Below are 19,894 nucleotides of genomic sequence, written 5' to 3'. Positions count from 1 at the left end.
TGGATGATAGCTACTGCCCTGTGGCTACTGTCTGCTTTTAGTTTAGCTAAAACATCAGTAAACCAGACACAAACATTAAGAGGAAACTCTGGGAATCAAGACCTCACTGAGTCAGGGGCTTTGCTACAGGTAGTGGAGTGGAAGATAGTTTCTTCCAAAAGGACAGCTAACACCTGTTTTTGAAATATCAAGATGCTTCTCGGACCAGGCCAGCTATGCTCTTGAATATACCATTTCCATTTCACCAGTGAGGCTTCCTGAGCCGTTTTCTTGCTAGCCACAGTTTCAAAGCAGCACAATCAGGCCAAAGACCATGGTTCAGGCTCTTAATTTCAACAAGAGCTTAGGAGTAGGTTGGTAGTTGCTTCTTTAAAAAGGTATGTACTTGAAGCCTATGTCCAGCAGATGGCATTGCTTTCATAGAGAACCCACGCCCCCCCCCCCAACCCCATTCCATCTTTAAAACTGTAATGTCCCTTTTTTTATGATTATCTTGTTTCTCTAGGACCCCTTGGGAGGGGACAGGATCACCTCTCACTATGCAGCAGTCCCTGAATGGGATAATCTTTGACATGTGTAGGATAAAGACAACTATGCATTCAGCAGAGGAAGCCTCAACAGTAGTTTCAAGGGCCCCACCCACAAGGGCACTTTACCTTCCCTTCCCGTATGGGAACTTGGCTCAGACCCTGTCAGTTGAATTTGGGTGCTTTCCCCGCTCTTTGAACTAACAAGTCTAATCTGCCTGCTTCAGGAGCTTCAGTGACAGCCATCTGGAGATCACGCCGCTCCCAGGTGGGGAGTCTGGGCCGTGCTAGATGCAGGGGCAGGAGGAAGCCTTTCTTCCCTGTAGCGCCTGGATAGGTTTGCCCCACTTCTTCCCAGTGTACTTTCCTGTGTCTGGTGAGCCCCTGGGCTTAGGGACCGTCTTCTTTCAGTCCCTGTGCTCACTGCTCTGGTCCTCCCTGCAGTCCTTGACACCTTTGGTAACTCCTGCACCTGGCAAGTTGTCTCCTCAACGCTAAGGGATTGAGTAGGGTGCTCCTGTATCCAACAGGACGTGAGCTTGTGTCCCCTCTCCTCACCGTGCTAAGAAGGGCGTGTATGGCCTTTATAGTCCCCTTTAGGGACGTGGAGACCTTAACCTCACCTTTCGTCATTTTTCTCTTTGAAGCAGCTCAGATTGTGGCAGAGGGGCGGGATCATGAGACCCAGAGGGACAGAGTGGCTCCGAGTCTCTGAGCAAGGCACCCTTTGAGCTTGGGCGCACAGTTCACCCAAGGACCTTCCCATATTTTTACTCTTTGCAGAGTTCTGTATGGAATAGCAAGGTCCTTACTGCGGGCACTGTTCAAGTAAGCTTTGGGGGCTCCGTGATTCATCAGCTGCATCCATGTTGCCTTTTGACTGGGGGTCCTCAGTTAATTGCCCCATACTGGTGATTACATCTTTTCCTGCTTTTACCCAGAAAAATGTGAGCAGTAACCAAGGCAGCATTCAGACAGTTTGTTTCAAATCTGCCTCTCTCCACTCTGCCTCAATAATAGGTAGGCCAGTGGAAGTGGAAGATTCTTACTACTTCCCTTCCCCACCTCTTAGGCAAGAGCATTTACCACCAGATCCAGGGAGTCTTCTGCCATCCCCTACCCCTGTCCCTGAGGGGTCTTGTCCTTTCTCTTAAGGAAAGCTATAACTCAGCATCCTATGCTTATCAGGGTTTAGGGTTTTATTTTTACCCTGTGTGCATGCGTGTGTGCTTAGTCACTTGTCATGTCCAACTATTTGCAACCCCAGGGACTGTACCCCACCAGCCTCCTCTATCCATGGGATTCTCCAGTCAAGAATACTGGAGTGAGTTGCCATTCCCTTCTCCAGGGGATCTTCTGGACCCAGGGATCAAACCGACATCTTCTGCATTAGCAGGCAGGTTCTTTAGCACCAGTGCCACGTGGGAAGCCCTTATTTTTACCCTACTTACCAACTAATCAGTTAGCCTGTCACTGTTTTATGGATGCTGCCAGGAGACAAAGTCCTGGGTCAGAGATAGCCGACTTCATTTCTCACAGTACAGCAAGCAGGATGGGCATCAGTATGTTGGCATCAGCTCTGCTTGCCCCCATTGTTCCATGCCCTGGACCTGGATGAATGCCTGCACATGCAGTGGGTTGCATCACAGCCGAGGTGTATGGAGCTTGGGGAATCCGCTGTTTTATAATAAGCAGTAAGCCAGTCTGCTTTCTGTCCTGGAGGGAGATTCTGTGTCTTCCTTTAGGTTGCAGGAAGCATAACTCAGAGAAATGGCCTGAGTAAAGAGTTATCAGGACCTTGCGTTCTTGGCATATCCTGCAAGGTCTGTAGGAACAAGAGAGAGCCTGGGAGGACTATCTCCCACCGCAAACACGCAGTGGAAGCCAAGAGGAAGTGTGAATATTACCACTAGTTTTACTTGAAAGTAAAAATCTTACACTCCTCTATCAGTATGTTTCCAAAGAGACTTTGAAACTAACCACATATGTAGGAACAGTTTAAATACTGCCCTGCATGTGTGGGACTGTAGTCTGCAGAGTTCTCTCACGTGTGTTACTTGATAGCTCTCTGGGAGATGGACTGGCAGATACTATTATTACCTTCTTCATGTAGATGAGAAAAGAGATCCAGAGAGGGTGAGTGACTTTTCAGGGTCATGCTCACCCAGTGGGTGGTGGTGCTGTGACCGGATCTCTTTTTTTTCTCTGCAAATCTGTTTTGTCACACTGCTTGGAAGTTATTTTCTCTGTTTGACATCATCAGGCCACCGTCCTCATTTCATGTCAAGCCAGGTGCTCAGCAGATGCAGAAGTGGATTTACCCTTCTGCCTAGCTATTAGACCCAGTGAGTAAAACAAACAAAAGAACCCTGTATTTTTGCTAAGAGCGTGTTTTGCCCCTCATGTTGTAGGTCAGCGATAAGTGTTTATAGAAGCTGACGTGGGGATGGATAGTCACTGGAAAGCAATTGCCCCTCTGAGCTGCAGGGAGAGACTGACACACACAAATGGCCAGGTTCTGCTGGATAACTGGCCTGCCTCTGTAAAGCCCCCGTGTAGGATGTGAAAGGTTTACTGTGGTTTTGTAAGAAAAACAGGATTTTTGCATTGTGTTTAAAAGCTAATGTGTTAGAATCACTTCTTTCCTTGCATGGTAATTTTCAAGTAAATAATGAGGATGGGTTTTAGAATGATTGTTAACTTAGTGAGAAAGCTCTCACTTTTCAGTTCAGTTTAGTGGCTCAGTCATGTCCGACTCTTTGTGACCCCATAGACTAGAGCACGCCAGGCTTCCTCTTCTATCACCAACTCCCAGAGCTTGCTCAAACGCATGTCCATCATTATAGTAAGATCAGAGTTCACAGTCAGAGGTTAATTATCACAAGGTTGGGAGCAAAATCAGACTCCAGCCCACAGTGTAGTTTGTAACAACGAGAATAACATAGTTTTTAGTAGTCTTGGGGTTAGAAGTTAGCAGACTTGGAAGAAAACTTATTGTAAAACTTTTTATAATATAGGAAACTCTTTGCCTTTTTAAAATAAATAGAAACTCAAGACACAGAATAAGTATAGATTTAACTTAAATTTATGATGGCAGGTTGGTATTTGCTAGCTTTTTTCTTCTGTCTAAATGCAGATTAAGGACCAGCTTGATGTCTTGTTTCCTCAAACCACTTGCATTAAAAGCACTTTTTTAAAATTCATATTTTCTCATTAATTGCTTGAAACTTGTAGTCTTTGTTTTTTTTTTTTCAGTCTTTGATTTTAACTGTAAATTTAACCATGCTGTATTAAGGCTATTTGGGTTCTATGATGATTTTAAGAATTTTATTTCTCTTTTTGTTTTCTTTTTAGTTGGGATGAGACTCACTTTGGAAAAATGGGAAGTTACTATATCAACCGCACCTTCTTCTTTGATGTGCACCCACCTCTGGGAAAGGTGAGCAGTGTGGTGAACTGCACTCTGCTAAGGGTTGGAGCCGAGTCTTAGGTTGGGGTCTAATTCTTAGTCTTGTAGAAAGAACCCTCTGACATCCCAGAACAGCTGCTTTCATGGGAAACCTTTGGTATTTTTAGGAGTTCTCTGGGCTCAGAAATGGAGTTAGAATCCATCAACTGAAGGATGGATACAGAATGTGGTATTATATATAAGATGGAATATTATGGAGCCATAAAAAGAAAGAAGTATTGACACGTGTTGCAACGTGGATTAATCTTGTAAACATTATGTTAAATGGAAGAAGTCAGACATAAAAGACCGCATATTATATGATTCCATTTATATGAAATATACAGAATTGGCACATCCGTAGAGAAATTTAGATTAGTAGTTGTCAGGGCTTCCCTGGTGGCTCAGTGGTAAAGAATCTGCCTGTAATGCAGGAGACTTTGGTTTGATCTCTGAGTGGGGAAGATCCCCTGGAGAAGGAAATGGCAACCCACTCCAGTATTCTTGCCTGGAAAGTCCCATGCACAGAGGATCCTTGTGGGCTACAGTCCATGGGGTGGAAAAAGAGTCAGACATGACTTAGCGACTAAACAACAGCAGCAAGGGGGAAGAAAGATTGGGCAGTGACTGCAAATGAGTGTGGAGTTTCTTTTTGGGGTGATGAAATAGTCTGGAGCTAGGTAGTGGTGATGGTCACGGAACCTTGTGAATAAACTAAAAGCCACTGAACTGCACACTTTAAAACGGTGAATTTCATGGTACGTGCTGCTGCTGCTGAGTCGCTCAGGTGTGTCTGTCTCTTTTCGACCCCCACAGAGCCCGCCACAAATCCCTGTCCATGGGATTTCCCCGACAATACTGGAGTGGGTTGCCATTTCCTTCTTCAGGGGATCTTCCCCACCCAGGGATTGAACACATGCCTCCCACTTGTCAGGCGAATTCTTTACCACTGAGCTACCTGGGAAGCCTGGTTTATGTTACGTGAATTTTATCTTATTTGAAAAAAAAAGAAGAAAAAGGAAATGGAGGGAAGGAATCTGTTGCAGAAAGCTAGGGAGCTGATTGTCTACAAGAGCAGGGAACTCTCTTCCCCTCCCCACTTGCACCATGTTGCTTGGCCTCTTCCTTTCACATGGTTTCCAATTAGAAATAGAATGCATGTTACTCTTTGAGAAGCAAACACTCCTGAGGAGACTAATGGATTAGCTCAGGTGTTCACTCAGTCCTTTTTTCCTAACTGGTGGCTGATATCTTTGGTACCAAGGGGATGGGAATTGGCCTGGTATGAAGTGTTCTTGGAGTGTGGAGTACCTGGGGCTGAAGGCAGTGGGTGAGAGGTAGCAGGGGTCGTGATTTGTGACAGGTGGGCTTAGGGGGTGGGCGCCAGAGCATGGGGTGGGGACCAGGGAGAAGGCCCTGGTGGTTTCAGGGGAGGAGAGGAAGATGAGGTAGGTGACCTATTTCAAAATTAGCTCCAAACCCAGAGAAGAAGCAAAAAATGTTACGCTTCTTTTTGTCTCCTTTATAACAATAAGAGAGCAGCAATTGAACAGTCTCTTTTAGTCACTGTAGATGCATTAACTTGCTTAATGCTCAGAACAACCTTATGCAGTAGGTACTGTTCTGTCCTCATTTTACAGAAGGGGAAAGTGGGACTCAGAGCCATGAGTGGTTTGCCATGGGGAGTATAGCCAGTAAGTGGCAGAGTCCAGGTTCAGACTGGCTTACAGTCTGCTGTCTTAACTATCATACAACTGCCTCCGTAACTTGCCTCGCCCTAGTACTGGGGCAAGTACTTCCGTTACCACTGTAGACTTAAGCCACAGAACCTGCTGAATATTTGCGTTGGTCCAGCCTGGGAACCGGCTCCACAGAGATTTTTCATAGGAAACCCAGCCCTATCTCGCAGCTGGAGATTGCCTGTCTGTTTTTGGAGTCCGCTAGTGCTCAGCGCAATGAAGACGTGATAACGCTGGCGGCGTTGTTTTTGCGGAAGCCTTCCCTTCCTCCCATCTGGCTCCTGTGTGAAGGCAGAAATGGGAGGCTTCTTTGTAAGGCTGCCACCAGGGAGTGCAGTCTGTCTGCTTGTGCTCTGCCTGCTTGAAAGAGACTGATGAGCAAAGCAGCTTCCATAGGTTCTGAAGCCAAGCTAGGCAAAGACTCAGAAAGCCCCGCGGGAGCTGGTGGTCCAGTGGTTGACTTCACCTTCCAATGCAGAGGGTGCAGGTTCAGCCCCTGGTCAGGGAGCTAAGATCCACATGCCCTCAAGGCCAAAAAGCCAAACCATAAAACAGAAACAATATTGCAAAAAATTCAATAAAGACTTTTTTAAAAATGGTTCACATAAAAAAAAAAAAAAACCTGAAAAAAAAACAAAAACCCCTTGAAGTGATGACTAGGAAGTTTTCTCCTATAGTACTGAGGCCAATGCCTGCTGCTTCACACTGGCCCCAGCCCTGAGTGCCGGGGCTCCAGGGAAATAGGTGCTTTAAAAGAAATAAAAATGCCTGCACATAGCAAGAAATTTGATTCTAATAGAAGGAAATAAAAGGTCAAAAGCTACCTTCTCTCACATTTCTATTCCTCAGAGGCCACCAGAGCCACCTTTATTAACATTTTCTTATATCCTCTCAGAAACTTTATACAAATACAACTGTGTATACATTTATTCACATGTATATATTAGTACACATGAATAGCACGTTATATATGCAAATAGAAACAGACTAAAATTGAGCAACTTGTATTTTAAATATATCTTACTTTTTATCCACATCAGCATATAAAATGTGCCCCATTCTTTTTAGTGGCTATATAGTATTCCATTATACACTTAAGTCATAAATTATTTTGCCTCTCTTCTGGTGGGCATTTATGTTACTTCCAGTTTTGAGTCATTACAAAAGATAATGCAATGAACTTCCTTGTACATTTGTCTTTTCAAAGTTGTGCAGGTGTGGCTAATAGAGCCTCAGCACCTGAGCTGAAGAGGCAAAGGATGCACACATTTAGATTTGAGTTAGACGTTGTTAAGTTATCCTGCAAAATGTGCTAATATATGTACTCCCACCAACAGTGTATGAGGGCGCTTGCTTCCCTCACCTCATTGCTAGTACTGGTGTGATCACACTGCCAAAACTTTGCCAGTTTAAAAGTAAAAAATGGTATATAAGAGTTTCCATTTTTGCATGTCTTCCTAAATTAGACTGAAATTTTTTTTGTATGTTTGTTAGCCATTAGTGTTTTGTTTTTTTAAGATAGCATTTTTTTTTTCTAGTAAATTCCTCTTATTTATACTGATTTGAATGAGTTTTTGAGTTAGACAATTAGCAGAGTGGGCTTCCCTGATGGCTCAGATGATAAAGAATCTGCCTGCAGTTCAGGAGACCCAGGTTCGATCCCTGGGTTGGGAAGATCCCCTGGAGGAGGGCATGGCAACCCACTCCAGCATTCTTGCCTGGAGAATCCCATGGACGGAGAATCTTGGCGGGCTACAGTCCATGGGGTTGCAAAGAGTCAGACATGACTGAGCGACTAACAAACGCTTTTTTTAAAGTTTTATTTCACTTTTTAAGTTTCGAATTTTTTATTTTTGGGTGCTAGATCTTTGTTGCTGCTCAGGCTTTTCCCTAGTTGCAGCAAGCGGGGGCTACTCTTCGTTACAGTGTGCAGGCTTCTCATTGCGGCGGCTTCTCTTGTGGCGTGCTGGCCCTAGGGCTTGTGGATGTTAGTGGTTGTGGTTCCTGGGCCTAGCTGCTCCATGGCATGTGGGATCTTCCCGGACCAGGGATCGAACCTGTGTCTCCTGCATTGACAGGTGGATTCTTTACCACTGGGCCACCTAGGAATCCCATCAGGACTACTTTTAACCTTATGGGAACTAAGAGGGAACTGAATTTTGAGTGCTTGTTAAATGCTTGGCAGGGTACCAGGTGTTTTACCTTTGGCATCTCTAAGCCCTACAGTCATCTGTGAGGAAGGTTTTATTACTTGTAGTTCAGAGAGTACCGAGTATTGTCCCCAGTTAGAGACCTCACACGGGAGGCACTGAGAGCCAAGTCACCGCGCGTCCCGCGTGCTCTGCCACCAGACCAGCGGTCTGGGAGTTTCTGCACCAGGGGGGCTTGTCCTCTGAGGCCCCAGGTGGGAAGGGACAGGCATTTGATGGTCACTTCTCAGTTTAAGTTCATCTGGGTATTCGGATGGCTGTCTTCTCAATACCTTATATTACTTTATAGTAAATTAATTGACATTAAATATAACTTCTGGACTCTGGGATTCCTCTTTTTTTAATAAAGATTTATATTAATATACTGCTGAGTTTTGGTTCCTGTGTCTTGACATGGAACTGTGGAGAGTGACCTGTTTAGAACTACTTAGAGAAAAAGTGAGTCAGTGGTCCACGTCCGAGCCCCCAGAAGCAGCGTTGCAGGGCAAGGCTTTCTCTCCACACAGCCCAGCTCTAGTGCAGGGGTCGGGCCCAGGCAGCCTAGGGCTGTTACCGATGCTTGCTATTTGCTGACAGTTCTTATGTTTTAGCTGCTTCTGATTATATGTGTGAAAAAGCAAGTTTTACACTACTGATGGTCAAGAAAAGAGAAATGAAGAGGCCGATCCTCTTGAGCGTTTTGAAGGATTCACGACTCACAGGCTTAGTTTGCAGTAGATGTGTTCAGTTTGGGGATGTGCCAAGGTGGCCTCTCTTTGGAAGACTGGCAGTAGGAGGAACCAGTCCCTGGCCTTCTGACTTTGTTTCCACCGAGACTTTTCCCTTCCCCTCCGGGGAAGTGCATCCATCTGTGTTCTGCTCCCCGTTTTCTCCCCTTCTCTCGATGCCTAGTGTGTAGCCCCTTGGCCTCTTTCCTCGCTCCTCATCCTGACTTGGAGCCTCGTTTTCCTTTCAGTGGTGTGGTCTCCCAGGAATCAGCCCCTGCCCACAGCCCCTCTCCATGAGCTGTCGTGTTTTACTTCCCAGCAAGTGAAAGAAGGCTGAATGAGGAAGCCCCTCACTGGCTCTGCCCTTCACACTGGGGTTATTTTCTTCTTCAGTACTCAGTCTTCACTGTTCCCAAGGACTTGGCCTTAACACAGGAGAGGATTTGTTTCAAGCCGTGAGCTCGGTGAACAAAAGAGTCTTTGCTCTGCAGCAGCTGCCGGAGAGAGTGTCATGTTGGGGGCTCCTCCTGTGGACGGTTGTCAGGGAAGCCGAGGTCTGGGTGCAGCTGGGAGGGGAGTGTGGAGGTGATGGAGACTTCTCTCCGAGGCCTCTCATCTTTATGTTCCGCCTCTCTCCTCAGATGCTGATTGGTCTGGCTGGCTACCTGAGCGGGTACGATGGCACCTTTTTGTTCCAGAAGCCTGGGGACAACTATGAGCATCACAGCTACATGGGAATGAGAGGAGTAAGGCTTCCTGACTTGCGATTGGCTGCCTGAACCCTGGGGCCACACTCAGTCAGAAATGTTAACAGTCAGAAGCCCTCAGTGGTGGCAGGTCTAGGAAAAGGGACTTTGGGGAGGAGGGGGTGATTGGACCCATGCCCTATAGTCAAGATTCAGAGCTGGGGTGAGTAAGAAGGGTGAGAGAGGACACAGGCAATACGGGGATGACACAGGTGGGAGCAGGCCCAGCCTGTCACCTGTTCCCCTGCCCACGAGCGGCACCAGGTTTCAGATTGGATGGCAGCCCAGGACTCAGGCGGCCAGGAGGCTGCTTCGGCCCTAACGTGGGCTCAGCACATTGGCAGGCTACGTGTCCTTCCTCTGTGGCCGCCACTGCTGCACCACTGCCTCCCTCTGGGGCCTTTACTGACATCAGCACGCCCGCCCCCCCGTGACCAGGTTCTTCATTTCCCCATGAAGATTTCAGGCACACGCGGGTTTTCTAGTCTTTTAAGGGAAGTGTATGTTTGCCCAGTCCCACTGTGCTCTGAGTCCCAGCACCAGCCCTGACAGAACATGGCAGGGCCTAAAGACCCAAGTGTCTGGGCACCCCATCCTGCTGCTAAGTTGCTTCAGTTGCGTCCAACTCTGTACAACCTCACAGACGGCAGCCCACAGGCTCCTCCATCCCTGGGATTCTCCAGGCAAGAATACTGGAGTGGGCTGCCATTTCCTTCTCCAATGCATGCATGCATGCTAAGTCGCTTCAGTTGTGTCCGGCTCTGTGCGATCCTATGGATAGCAGCCCACCAGGCTCCTCCTTCCACAGGATTCTCTAGGCAAGAGTACTGGAGTGGGCTGCCATTGCCTTCTCCGAGCTAAACTGGACCTACAGGAACCATCCAGTGTGGAACTCTCAGAGTGGGTTGCATTTGCAAGTCCCTTCCCTCAGGGAGTTCAAAGCAGTTTAGGTAAAGGTCACTTGGGCTGTAGTCATTGGCTTGCTTATGCAGTCATATCATACTGTTTTAAATAAGGAGTGTCTACTACCCTCAAGTTCATATTCTTGAGTGATTCTGTGTCTTCCTAATGATGTTTGATCACCAGCGAGCATACAGAATTGAATATCGGTCTGACTATAAACTTGCTATGGAAGTGAGAAGGCCAAATATAACAGCCTATTGCCTTTCACACCAGGGCACATTGCTGTCTGCTAACAAAAAGTGACAACCCAAATGTGAGAATTTCCATTCCTTTGGTTTGTCTGATTACTTTTTTTTTAGTATATGTGCTGCCGAAGCGAGCACTGTCTGATTACATTTGATGGATAGGGTAGGGGAATAGAGAGAACACTGCTGGTTAAAAGCAAAACCAAAAAACAACTGTCCAAATGCTAAAGTGTCAAGCTGTCTTTTTTGTAAAATCAAGATACAACCTATAGATTAAAGAGTGGTTCCTGGTGTGATTGGATAAAAGGACCAAGGGAGAAAGAGCAGAAATAGCATTAGAATTCTCTAAAATATTAAAATACCTTCAGAGAGCTATTTCTCTCCTTGCACCCAGTTTTGTAACAGAAGCTAGTGTTTATCAAGAACTTTCTGTGTGGTAATAAACTTTAGCTTATTTAATCTAAAAACTAAGCCCTGGGGCTTCCTGGTGGTCCAGTGGTTAAGAATCCGCCTGCCAATGCAGGAGACATGGGTTCAGTCCCTGCTTCAGGAAGATTCCACACACCATGGGGCAGCCAAGCCCGTGAACCACAACTACTGAAGCCCTTGCGCCGAGAGCCCGTGCTCCGCAATGAGAGAAGCCACTGCAATGAGAAGCCTGCACACCACAACCAGAGAAAGCCCACACACAGAAACGCAGACCCAGTGCAGCCAAAACTAAACAAATAAATAAAAATTTTAAAGTACGCCCTCTGAGGTGGGAATGCTTATTTTTCACAGATTGGGAGGCTGAGCTACAGAGATATGACTTTGTCAAGGTCACAACTAGCAGTGATGGGTTGGTCCAACCCCAGAGTCTCACACTTAAAACCAGTGTGCCCTCCTGCCCACACCTCCCTGGCTGAACTTCGCTGGTTTCATGTCAGTGCACAAGTTGGTGCTCAATGGAAACGTAAATGTTGCTTGATTTGATGCTTCACTATTACACTGCCCCTTTCACATTTAAATATATCCAAAGTCATCAAGTCATGCCACCCATCATCGGGGCCCTCCATCTCAAAAGATGAGTTTGTAGCAGGTCAGGAGATCCCCGATACTTTGCTTGGCTGGCCCCTTGACCGCTTTCCTGTCCTCCCCTAGTTCTGTGCCTTCCTTGGCGCCATGCTCGTCCCTTTCGCCTACCTCACTGTGCTGGAGCTGTCCCGGTCTCTCCCAGCAGCGCTGCTCACGGCCGCCTTCCTCACCTTTGGTAAGTTGTCCTAGGCCACGTCTCTTGGGAAATTGACTGCCACTCTATGAATGTAGCTAGAAAGCAATGCACTTGAAGATCCTTGTCTGTGGGCCCAGTTCTGAAGTAACCTTAGGATTGGGTAAATGTGTTCCAGATCTCCTTTTACTCACTAGTGGTACTCACATATATGAGTACTTGTATGTAGCAAGCCTTAATAGTATTGGAGGTGTGAGAGGGTATGTGCAACCCCAAGGAATAGATTATCTCTAAGTTATCCGTATTTGAGTTTGGAATGGATAATATGTGTATGTGTGCTTGTGTGTATGTGTGTGTTTGAAGGAGGCTTACAGTTCTAATTCAGCTATTCTTAGTTACTCTCAAGATTAGTTTGCATTCCTTAAACTAATTTCACCTGAATGCAAGGGCATATGCCTCCGAAGCAGCTGGGTGACAGAGGAAAACAAAATGGAAATTTAAATTATTTCTGTGGATGATCCTCATATGGATAATTGAGAGTTGATTTGTAGAAACTGATTCTGTTGCTAGCCTGGCTCATATGAGAGTGAATTCATGACCTCGTTGAGCTTAACATTTAAAGAAGTCCAAGCCAGTTTAGATGGTTACTTTAGGGATGATTCTGACTTTGCTCTGACAGATAAGGTTGCAAGATTATAGAATCTCCCTCTAGAGGACTGGTGGCTTTTTCCTTGGGTCTTTAATTTCCCTACTCAGTAGTTCATTCATTTTTCATTCAACAACTACTTTGAAGCATGTACTCTGTGCTAAGCCACTTTCTTGGCCTCAGAGGTTATGCTGATGAGACAGGACTGTCATGGAGCTTGCTTACTAATGGGGCAGATGACAAATAAGCAAGTAAATTAGTAAGTCTATAGTGTAACATTTTAAACAGTAAGTACAACATAGAAAAGAGGATAGGGTAAAGAATAGAGTAATATGGGGTGATTCTGTTTTAGGTAGGGTGGTCAGTGAAGAGCCCCCTGAGGATGTGGCCTTGAGCAGATATCTGAGGGGACAGCATGTACTGTGGTTCTGGTGCGAGGCAGCCCTTGGTGGATTCAGAGAACAGTAAGAAGATGAGGCCAGAGCAGAGTGCAAGAGCAGAGGAGGCTGGATGGGTAGGGAGACCATGGCCATCTTGAGGAGTTTTTAGTCTGAGTGAGATGGGAAGACATTGAAAGACTTAAACCAGGCCATGATGTAATGAAATTTTGTTTAAAAAAAGAAAATCACTTCAGCACCTGCATGGAGAGTCAACTCCCAACAGAGACCTCATGTGAAATGGTTAAGATTCTATCCTGGGTATATGTAGTTTATGGCTGTGTAAGCATGATGACTGGAGAAGGCAATGGCAACCCACTCCAGTACTCTTGCCTGGAGAATCTCAGGGACGGTGGAGCCTGATGGGCTGCCATCTATGGGGTCGCACAGAGTTGGACACGACTGAAGCTACTTAGCAGCAGCAGCAGCAGCAGCAAGCATGATGGCAGAACTTTGGATGGTGGCAGTTAGCAAGAGCCCTTATCTCAGGATCACTCTGTCTGAATGAATGACATGATCCCTTCTGGGGTCAACGGGCTGAAAGTATGAGATGCTCTTTCATATCATTGCTCTTTGGTGTATCCCAAAGCTGTGTCCTTCCGCTTTCCATTTGACTCACTTGCCCATCTAATCCTGACTGCACAAACGCTTACGTGCGGTTAAGCCCAATGGGGACTGTTTCTTAATGCTGGGGTGTTTTGTTCTCGGGGTGGCCCATCTCTGATTCCACTTTTTGACCACTGAGCTCATGTTTTTCAGACACAGGATGCCTCACTCTGTCCCAGTACATCCTCCTTGACCCCATCTTGATGTTCTTCATCATGGCTGCCATGCTGAGCATGGTCAAGTACAACTCCTGTGCCAACAGGTCAGCAACACCATCTCTGGGAGGGGATGTCAGAAGCTGTGGCAGCTCTAGAGTTTCTATAACGTTCAGGGGCGGGATGGGTACAGTGCCTAGAGGACTTGTCTTGAAGCTGAATTTCAGGCAAGTATACTTTAAAAAAATATTTTAGATTGCCCATTTTAGATCATAAAAATAGATTTATAGAAGTTTTCTGTAGATACTTTTATTTTTGCTTTCCTAAGACTAAGAAAATATCAGTTGTCTTTTTCAAGAGCCTTGTTATTTTTACAATGGGGGTAGATTTGGGTAGGGGTTTATGTTACTTTATGAAGGGGTCCTAATACCTTCCCCCACCCCACCAGCTAGCCACTCCTCAGCACCAGTGCTGGTTAGGAGATCCCAGGACAACTTCATTCTTCACGTGCTCTGTCCTAGAGGGGAGGGCACCAGAGTAGGTATTGCCTGGGAACTGTTTGTCTCCCTGCCCTCAGTCCTGATCCAAGGATGAGAATGATATACACAGAGGTTGGCTCGAAGGGTCCACATGGACCAAGAGGATCCCTGCAGGCCCTGGTCAGCTCTAAAGCTGCTCTGGAGGGCCTGGTCTTCTTCCAGAAGAGTCCTTTCCAGATCACCCTTCACCTCTAAGAGAGTAGAATAGGTCATTGCATCCAAACCAGAAGAGCTGGCTCTGCCAAGGCTTTTCCAGAAGCAACCTGATTTCACTGCAGCCAGGCTGTGACCTCCAGCTCTCTCTGAGTTTGGCTTATCTTCCGCCTGCACCGTATCTCCTCCCACCTGCCATTTATTAAATACAGACTGTGCCAGGTACTGTGCCCAGAGCTGAGGGTTCAGGAACACATAGGTCTTGACTGTTAGGGAGCATTTGCCCTGGTGGGGGTGAGGGTGGGGAACGGGGGGGTCTGCAGCTCTGAGCCCTAAGTGCTCTAGTACAGCAGACCTTGGAACCGACTGCTTGGCTTAGCACTGTGCTCCACCGCAGGTGGCTGTGTTACATGACCTCTCTGTGCCTCGAGTCCTCGTCTGGAAGAAGAGGCTGATGACAGGCTCTGCCTCCATGGGGTTGTAGTGAAAGTTAATGGGATAATACGGGGTGCGGTAATGGGGCTTCTCTGGTGGCTCAGCGGTAAAGAATCCACCTGTCAATGCAGGAGACGCGGGCTCCATCCCTGGGTCGGGAAGATCCCCGGGAGGAGGAAATGGCAACCCACTCCAGTATGCTTGCTGGAAAAATCCCATGGACAGAGGAGCCTAGCAGGGTACAGCCTGTTGGGGTTGCAAAGAGTCGGACATGACTGAGTGACTGACCACACACACACACACACACACACACACACACACTAGTAAAATGCTCAGAACAACACACACACACACACACACACACACTAGTAAAATGCTCAGAACAATGCCTAACACATAGTAACACTCAATAATTGCTGGCTTTTACAGGGGACGGTCTGCCTGAATCCAGTGGGCTTCTCTGGATTTTCCTTTTCCTTCCACTTGATTGGTCACCACTGAAGAATAAGCTCTTGCTTACTTGACACCCCTTACTTACTTTGCCAGGGCTGCCATGACCCTCCTCCCCAGAAGAATCATGCTCTTACACGGTGTTCCCACATGGTGCTCCCGCAGTCTCGGGTTTCACAGACCACATCTGCCTCGGCGCCATGTGTGGGCCCTGAGGTTGCGAGCCCTCGTGAAAAAGGCCACAGGGCAGCCTCTGAGAGTCGGGGGACCTCTGCCTCTCCCCGCTGCTGCGCTTGCTGTTGAGTTTGGTTCCAGCCACCAAGCTGAACTCTGCGTCTTGTTGGTTTTCAGGCCCTTCTCTGCCCCCTGGTGGTTCTGGCTCAGCCTGACTGGCATTAATCTGGCAGGCGCTCTGGGGGTCAAGTTTGTTGGCCTCTTCATCATCCTGCAAGTGGGTTGGAACACCCTTTCAGACCTTTGGCACCTGTTTGGAGACCTCAGTCTTTCAATGGTGAGAACCCAAGTGCTTGTAGAAATGTCTTTGCTCCCTAGAACCAGCGACCTTTCTCCACTTCTGCTGCAGGGGGCAGAATGGCTGTGCTCTGGGCCCCAGGCAGGCTGGATCCATTTGCCCTCTGGAAGGCGCAGAGCAGCAGGGGCTGGGCCATGACCCATGGGCTGGAGAGGGAGAAATGGAGAGGATGGACTGACATCCTTGGGGTTCTCTTTTGGCTTCCATTCCTGCATTGGTTTTTAAATGCTCTACAAATGACTCATTGGAAGAAACCCTGATGCTGGGAAAGACTGAGGGCAAGAGGAGAAGGGGGGCGATAGAGAGTGAGGTGGTTGAATGGCATCACCAACTCAATGGACATGGGTTTGAGCAAGCTTCGGGAGATAGTAAAGGACAGGGAAGCCTGGTGTGCTGCAGTCCATGGGGTTGCAGAGTCGGACATGACTTAGCAACTGAACAACAACAAATGACCCAAGGGGATCCTGTTCCGCTGGGCTCAGCCACGTGCATGGCAGGCACTGACTGCAGGGGCCTTATGTAAACTCGGTGGGCTGACTTTCTGAACTTAGTTTTCTCTTCCCAGAGTCTCTGGACTTGGAGGCCAGTAAGAGCCTTACAGTTTATTACAGTATTATTTATTAAGAGCTGACTCTGTGTCTTGCACTATGGAAAATGCTTTACCTTTATCATGTCATTTCCTCCTCATAACAGTCCCGTGAGGAAGGTAGTTATTACCCCCTTGACAAATGAGGGAAACTGAGACCTAGAAAGGTGATATTGTTCCCAAGGTCATACAAGTAGTGAAAGGGAGGTCTAGGATTCAGAAAGGAGAGGCTGACTCTATATCTACTGCTTTGCTGTAACACCTCTCCATCACTTCTGGCCCCAAGTTCCAACAAGTTCATTTAGAAAATATAGACAGACCATCCACTGAGTGTGAGACCCAGAATATGCAGATGAAATTCTGACTTAAACTGAAGAAAGTGGAGAAAACCACTAGACCATTCAGGTATGACTTAAATCAAATCCCTTATGCCTATACAGTGGAAGTGAGAAATAGATTTAAGGGAGTAGACCTGACAGACAGAGTGCCTGGTGAACTATGCATGGAGGTTCATGACATTGTACAGGAGACAGGAATCAAAACCATCCCCAAGAATAAGAAATGCAAAAAAGCAAAATGGCTGTCTGAGCAGGCCTTACAAATAGCTGTGAAAAGAAGGGAAGCGAAAAGCAAAGGAGAAAAAGAAAGATATACCCATTTGAATGCAGAGTTCCAAAGAATAGCAAGGAGAGATAAGAAAGGCTTCCTCATGATCAGTGCAAAGAAATAGAGGAAAACAACAGAATGGGAAAGACTAGAGATCTCTTCAAGATAATTCAAGATACCAAGGGAACATTTCATGCAAAGATGGGCTCAATAAAGGACAGAAATGGTATGGACCTAACATAAGCAAAAGATATTAAAAAGAGGTGGCAAGAATACACAGAAGAACTGTACAAAAAAGATCTTCATGACCCAGATAATCACAATGGTGTGATCCCTCACCTAGAGCCAGATATCCTGGAATGTGACAGCAAGTGGGCCTTAGGAAGCATCACTACGAATAAAGCTAGTGGAGGTGATGGAATTCCAGTTGAGCTGTTTCAAATCCTGGAAGATGATGCTGTGAAAGTGTTTCTCTCAATATGCCAGCAAATTTGGAAAACTCAGCAGTGGCCACAGGACTGGAAAAGGTCAGTTTTCATTCCAATCCCAAAGAAAGGCAATCCCAAAGAATGCTCAAACTACTGCACAGTTGCACTCATCTCACACACTAGTAAAGTAATGCTCAAAATTCTCCAAACTAGGCTTCAGCAATACATGAACTGTGAACTTCCAGATGTTCAAGCTGGTTTTAGAAAAGGCAGAGAAACAAGAGGTCAAATTGCCAACATCAGTTGGATCATTGAAGAAGCAAGAGAATTCCAGAATAACATCTATTTCTGCTTTATTGACTATGCCAAAGCCTTTGACTGTGTGGATCACAATAAACTGTGGAAAATTCTGAAAGAGATGGGAATACCAGACCACCTGACCTGCCTCTTGAGAAACCTGTATGCAGGTCAGTAAGCAACAGTTAGAACTGGACATGGAAAAACAGACTGGTTCCAAATAGGTAAAGGAGTACATTAAGGCTGTATATTGTCACCCTGATTATTTAGCTTATATGCAGAGTACATCATGAGAAATGCTGGGCTGCAGGAAGCACAAGCTGGAATCAAGATTGCTGAGAGAAATGTCAATAACCTCAGATATGCAGATGACACCACCCTTATGGCAGAAAGTGAAGAAGACCTAAAGAGTCTCTTGAGGAAAGTGAAAGAGGAGAGTGAAAAAGTTGGCTTAAAACTCAACATTCAGAAACTAAGATCATGGCATCCAGTCCCATCACTTCATGGCAAATAGATGGGGAAACAATGGAAACAGTGGCTGACTTCATTTTTCCTGGCTCCAAAATCACTGCAGATGGTGATTGCAGCCATGAAATTAAAAGACGCTTACTCCTTGGAAGGAAAGTTATGACCAACCTAGACAGTATATTAAAAAGCAGAGACATTACTTTGCCAGCAAAGGTCCATCTAGTCAAGGCTATGGTTTTTCCAGTAGTCATGTATGGATGTGAGAGTTGGGCTATAAAGAAACCTGAGTGCCAAAGAATTGATGCTTTTGAACTGTGGTGTTGGAGAAGACTCTTGAGAGTCCCTTGGACTATAAGGAGATCCAATGAGTCCATCCTAAAAGAGCTTAGTCCTGGGTGTTCATTGGAAGGACTGATGCTAAAACTGAAACTCCAATACTTTGGCCACCTGATGCGAAGAGCTGACTCATTGGAAAAGACCCTGATGCTGGGAAAGATTGAGGGCAGGAGGAGAAGGGGACGACAGAGGATGAGATGGTTGGATGGCATCGTCAACTCGATGGCCATGAGTTTGAGTAAACTCCGGGAGTTGGTGATGGACAGGGAGACCTGGCGTGCTGCGATTCATGGGGTCTCAAAGAGTCGGACATGTCTGAGCAACTGAACTGACTGAACTGAACTGAAAACAAGATTCCTGCCCTCTAGAGACAATGGAGAGAGAGAGAAATAAGAATGAAAAGAAAAATATAAGTCACATTCCAGCCAACAAGTGCTGTGAGAGCACAGAGAAGGACGCGAGCCCAGGCTGAGGCACTCTAGGAAGGCTTCTGGGGGAAAGCTGAGGCCCAAAGTTAAGATCAGGAGCATTTATTCGTGTTCACGTGTTGGGTGGGGCCGGTGCAGTGCAAGAAGTGTAGGGAAAGCGCAGGGTGTCAGTGGTACTGGGAGGGAGAGGGAGTGCGGAGTGATGATGCTGAAGATGCAGGTCACGCCTTGTCAGCAGTCTGGGGATAGCCCAGAGCCCTGGGTGAGCGTGTGGCCAGGGCGTGGAGGGCTGGCCAGTGTCCGCCCCGGCAGTGCTTGGTTGGTTGGGTGTTATAAGAAGGCTTAGGGTTTCCACATACCTTTTTCTCCTGATGGCTATTAGTTTTTCAGTTGTTTCTGATTATGACTTACATATGTGCTGATGAGCTCAGTCGTGGCCAATTCTTTGTGACCCTGTGGACTGTAACCCACCACGTTCCTCTCTCCATGGAATTTTCCAGGCGAGAATACTGGAGCGGGTTGCCTTTTCCTTCTCCAGTGACTTACATGTAAATACTTAGAAATAACGCAGACGTCAAGCGTAAGGCATAGTGAAGCCTCCTATGCCCAGCACCGGCCCTGGCTCTGTTCACAGGCGACCTTGGGAAAACATCTGAGCGCTCGCATCCTGTGCCTCATACTGCTGCCTCTGGCTCTCTACACCGCCACCTACGCCGTCCACTTCATGGTGCTGAATAGAAGGTACCACCAGAGCCTGGCCAGGTCTCGCTTCTGTCCTTCTCTTGTCTCTAAGCCCACGGAGGAGCTGCGTGATTTCCTAGGTCTGTGGTTGGGATGACCCGAAGGGGACCCAGGGTTGGTTTCCTCCTGGGTTCTGTCTTCTGGGTATCCTGCCCTGAAGGAAGAAGAGAAGGCCTTTGTAGCCAAACTGCCTCTTATCCCTAAAAACAGTCGCCTTGTGCCAACAGGGATGGGGGACCATGAGCACGTACAGTTGGAGTGAGGGTAATAATAACAAGGACACCAGCAGCTCCCATTTAGCAGGTAGCAACTGTGTCAG

The 19,894-nt window shown here is 46.8% G+C and overlaps 1 protein-coding gene across 2 annotated transcripts in view; it reads left to right on the top strand.

Moving 5' to 3' along the window:
• The window catches only part of POMT2 (protein O-mannosyltransferase 2), a 46,508-nt gene that overhangs the window by 4,634 nt on the left and 21,980 nt on the right, over positions 1 to 19,894 (top strand). For both annotated transcript variants that reach the window (XM_065940193.1, XM_065940192.1), the window contains exons 2-7: positions 3,882 to 3,966; positions 9,273 to 9,377; positions 11,666 to 11,774; positions 13,575 to 13,683; positions 15,505 to 15,664; positions 19,469 to 19,575. In XM_065940193.1, the coding sequence (XP_065796265.1) occupies positions 3,882 to 3,966; positions 9,273 to 9,377; positions 11,666 to 11,774; positions 13,575 to 13,683; positions 15,505 to 15,664; positions 19,469 to 19,575 (675 nt within the window). The remainder of the gene's footprint in view (positions 1 to 3,881; positions 3,967 to 9,272; positions 9,378 to 11,665; positions 11,775 to 13,574; positions 13,684 to 15,504; positions 15,665 to 19,468; positions 19,576 to 19,894) is intronic.

This window comes from Muntiacus reevesi, chromosome 7 (assembly GCF_963930625.1).
Source record: "Muntiacus reevesi chromosome 7, mMunRee1.1, whole genome shotgun sequence".
NCBI classification, from domain to species: Eukaryota; Metazoa; Chordata; class Mammalia; order Artiodactyla; family Cervidae; genus Muntiacus; species Muntiacus reevesi.
The sequence above is the reverse complement of the archived record's forward strand: the minus strand, read 5'-3'. Positions and strand labels throughout refer to the sequence as shown.